Source organism: Nelusetta ayraudi, unplaced genomic scaffold (assembly GCF_046127955.1).
Source record: "Nelusetta ayraudi isolate G7.1 ecotype Tasmania unplaced genomic scaffold, CSIRO-AGI_Nayr_v1 ptg000125l, whole genome shotgun sequence".
NCBI lineage: Eukaryota > Metazoa > Chordata > Actinopteri > Tetraodontiformes > Monacanthidae > Nelusetta > Nelusetta ayraudi.
Genome location: NW_027466175.1, coordinates 865,223 through 869,426, shown reverse-complemented (window position 1 = coordinate 869,426; position 4,204 = coordinate 865,223). Strand labels below are relative to the sequence as shown.

The following is a 4,204-nucleotide window of genomic DNA, read 5'->3' as shown; positions in this document are numbered from 1 at the left end:
GACTTTGCCCGCTGCCAAAAGTTGTTTGTGATGAGTTTCCCCGTCATGGAACGTTGTGAGTGGGCTCTTTTACGTCTACTGGCAAAATAGGAAGCGCATCAAAACAAATGGTGCTCGTGGCGTTTTATACATGTGTATGTAAAAAGTGCCGTGTTCGGTGCTGATGCTGCTGCAGTTTAACTGTCCAGTCAGACGTGGTGCTGAAACGCTGCAGGCGTCCTTTTTGCACTGTGAGCACGTTCGTCTTTCACTTTGTTTTGTTGCTCACATGGAAGAGTTCAGCTCACCTATCAGCTGGGCTGGAAAACTTCCTCTCCAGACGTACGCGAGATGCTGCATTTCTAAGACTTTGTGAGGAAAAGCGTCACAAGAGAGCGCTCAGATCTCGACACGGAGTCGAAAAGTGAGTGTGAAACTAGTCTCTGTCTCGAAATGTCCCCCCTCGAAAATGAAACGCGTCCCGGCGGCGCGAGCTGCATAATCGGCGAACTTGTGCTCGGAGACACGCTTGCAGTTGATTTGGCCCCGTAAAGCTGCTGTAGCCTGGATACAGGAGAGCGCGTCCTTGGTATTCGAGATTGTAAAGAGCTGGAGGAGAAGGATGGCAGAGGGGGGGGGGCTGATAATCTGAAGACTTGCCAGGGTTGGGCCACATTGTCAAATCCCAAAAGGCATTTCAAAAAAGCGAACCATTCACTTTCTCTCCCTCCCTCCCTCCCTCCTCCTCCGTTTCTTCCACTTTCTCTTCTTCACTCGCTGTCTTTTTCTCCTCCCTTTCTTCTCGCACCGTTGCGAGCCGTTTGAATCAACCAATGGGCCTTCAAGTTGGAGACATTGGAATGTAAATGAGCCCAGCGCGTGCTCCCGGCGCAGTGAAAGCTCGGGATTGTTTATTGAGCTCCCGGAGCCACGCGCCTGGCCCGGGGGGAGTCGGTGCGCACGAGAATCACACAGCGGGGGCGGGGCCTCGCCGCGGAGCGTGCGACTCCCCAAAAGGGGTGTGTGTGTGTGTGTGTGTGTGTGTGTGTGTGTGTGTGTGTGTGTGTGTGTGTGTGTGTCGGGGGCGCGTGTTGAAAAAGAGGAGTGCTGCCAAAGTTTGGGTCAGATCGGCTCGTGGAAGTAAAGCAGTCAAGTGAGACTTGGAGCGGAGTCGGACGCGCGGTGCCCCACGCGAAAGACACACGAGAGCTTGAGCGCCTTTCACGCCTGCGCGCGCCCTCCTCGTGCTCCACCATCAACCCCCGCGAGCAGCAGCAGCAGCAGCAAGTGTCAGCGAGACGACCATGGAGACGACGATCCTCAGCGCCGCTCAGAGCGCCTTCACCTTCGGACTTACCGAGCGGCGCCTGCACGCGCAGACGCACGACTGCAGCGTGCCCGCCGCCGCCGCGGTTGCGCACAGCGACTCGACACACGCGGCCTCCGGCTTCCAGAGCAAAGCCAAGGTGCTGAAGAGACAGCGCTCCAGCTCGCCGGAGCTGCTGCGCTGCAAGCGGCGCCTGAGCTTCAACGGCCTGGGCTACTCCATCCCCCAGCAGCAGCCCGTGGCCGTGGCCCGGCGGAACGAACGGGAGCGGAACCGGGTCAAGCAAGTCAACATGGGCTTCCAGACGCTGCGCCAGCACGTGCCCAACGGCGCGGCCAACAAGAAGATGAGCAAAGTGGAGACGCTCCGGTCGGCGGTGGAGTACATCCGAGCCCTGCAGCAGCTGCTGGACGAGCACGACGCCGTTTCGGCCGCCTTCCAGTGCGGGCTGCCCTCGCCGACACTTTCCAACGCCTACTCGGCCGACCCGGAGTCGCCCCACTCCAGCTACTCGTCGGACGAAGGCGGCTACGAGCCTCTGAGCTCCGAGGAGCAGGAGCTGTTGGACTTCACCACCTGGTTCGACAGGTATTAGGGCGCGCAGTTGCGTCTGTGCGTAAAAGCAAATAAGAAATGCCGACAAGGACTCAATGGAGGCGTCAGTTCAGTGTTTCCCCTGCGCTCTTGGAGCTGATCCGCCGCCTCCCTTCCCTCATCCAGGCTGCTTCTTGCGCAGGAGCGAAGCAAAAGTGAGAAAGAAAGGGAGGGAGAGGAAGAGGGAGGAAGGAAGGGATAGAGGGAGGGAACCACCCTCTATCCCTGCAGAGAGCGTGAACAGTCAACCTGAAGTCCCCGCGAGAAGAAGGAGGAGGTTGACTCGTGGAAGTGTTGAACTGTTGATGTCCTCCTGCATGAACAAGTGCAATTAATAGGCGAGCCAGCAGGCTGTGGACTGGTTTAATCAGCACGGCACTGCCTTATTCTACTGCTGGAAGGAACATCACAACAAGGAGGAGGCGTCTGAACACACACACACACACCTCCTGGTGTGCACCTGCGCTCCCGACTTTCGTATGACACGACATCGCAGCACAACGCAAAACACAGTTTGCCAGAAGACTTATTTTTGTACATCGAGAAAACAAAGCAAAACAATACAACCATTGTTAGTGATCAACACTGCCGCTCTTCCTGTTGGGTATCGATGAGAGGTGTTGTGTCTGTGTGGACAGCAATATGGAGGCGACTACCTGTGACACATTCTAGTTGCTCTGTTGTAATTTTGTTTTCCATAGATGGCAAGGAGACCTCTTTTATGTATGCACTTGTTCTCCGTTCCCGTAGCCTGAACTGTAAATATTTGATTTTAACAGATATATTTTGTGTAAAACAACTTTTTTATAAATAAAGATGAATCTATTTATATTACATGCTCATGGAGTTTGCTCGCTTCTTCTGCGTATACGTGAATGCGTGTGACTGAGAGAGAGGGTGATAAAGTAAGTAGGGGTGTGTGTATTGTATTTGGTGGCTGCATTCTATTCAGAGTCCCCGCGTGACCTTTTCCCGACTTGGTTTTGGCACACGGGGAGGAAAATTGCGCAGCTGGGTGCGCGCTCAATAACCATTATGGACGCACACCTTCTCCACGGCGCTTTGTGCGCATTCAGGACGAGGGGAGATTAATATTACGTTTCATGCGACGCATTGTGCCTTTTCCGCGCACTCTGCCATTAATAGCCCCGTGGGCAAAGGGGGAGGGGGGTAGAGGGGCCGGAGGGGTGCAATTCACTCCTTCTCAAAAGGGTGCAGACACTTTGAAATACGGCCCGGGGAAAGTCAGCGGGACAATGGGGACGGGTCAAAATTCTTATTGCCCGATTGAGATCCGTCTAAATAAAACCAGGGCTTGTCGCCTCGTTGTATCCCCGACTGTGTTTTTCATGGCGCACGACCGCCTCCGTCAAAAAGCCCATCTCCTGCGAAATGAGGGAGCGCGGGGGCACAATGCGCCCGCTATTGTGCTCGTCTTTGCGCCTCATTATGCCAATTATGGGAGATTTTCTTTTGTAATTAAAGCGCCGAGGCTGGATTCAGCGAGGCGAGGAGCGACCAGTATATAAGTTCACCTGGCGCGCACAGCGGGACTGGAAAATTGCCTGCAAGAGACTCTGATTAAACAATTATCAACACATGAAACGGGGGAGGAGAAAAATACTAAATAAAATCCTGACGTTAAACAACGTCACTCCAACCTGCATGACATGCATCTGCAGCAGCAGTGGACAAAGCCAAGGGACACACACTTGGAAATAAGTTTTCAGTGTGACACACACACACACACACACACACACACACACACACACACACACACACACACACACACACACACACACACACACACAGAGCCAGCGCAGGTGCAAGCCACGTGCCTGCACTCGGTGACAAATGCTCTCGCGCTCTCATTGGCCAGTGGCTCGCGCACCCCGCGTCCTCCCCTTGAAGGCGCTGACAGAATCAAACAAGTGATAAATGGCGTTAATTACGCTCCGCTTTATAACCTCCTACGTCACCGGGACTCAAAAAGACAAATCAATGTTGGGCGCAGAAGAAGAAGAAGAAGAAGAAAAAGAAAAAAAAACTACCCCGCTGCTCCATTCTCTCGCGGCTTGTGATGCGGGCCGGCGCGAGGCAGAGGGCAGGGCACCCGCAGAAAATAAGCGCTCGTCTCTTGTCCTCAAAGATTGATATGCAATTTTCTCCTCGGCACACTCGCTGCTGCGCCGCCTCCAGAATAGATTCTTCATTCGTTCTTGTCACTCCGTCCACGGGGTCGTTTTCATACCCTGACAATGCGTCAAGGGCGATGTTAATTTCGCGTATATATAGTTCAATGGC

General features: G+C 53.9%; 1 protein-coding gene across 1 annotated transcript; it reads left to right on the top strand.

The window, feature by feature from the left end:
* Window positions 1-634: 634 nt before the first annotated feature.
* Window positions 635-2,733, top strand: ascl1b (achaete-scute family bHLH transcription factor 1b). The gene has a single exon (XM_076050220.1). It carries the CDS (start codon window positions 1,284-1,286, stop codon window positions 1,899-1,901), a length of 618 nt encoding a protein of 205 aa, XP_075906335.1. The 5' UTR covers window positions 635-1,283; the 3' UTR covers window positions 1,902-2,733.
* The last annotated feature ends 1,471 nt before the right edge of the window (window positions 2,734-4,204 follow it).

Coding starts and splice junctions, on each gene's coding strand:
- ascl1b (XM_076050220.1), top strand. CDS start 1,284: ATGGAGACGACGATCCTCAGCGCCGCTCAGAGCGCCTTCACCTTCGGA.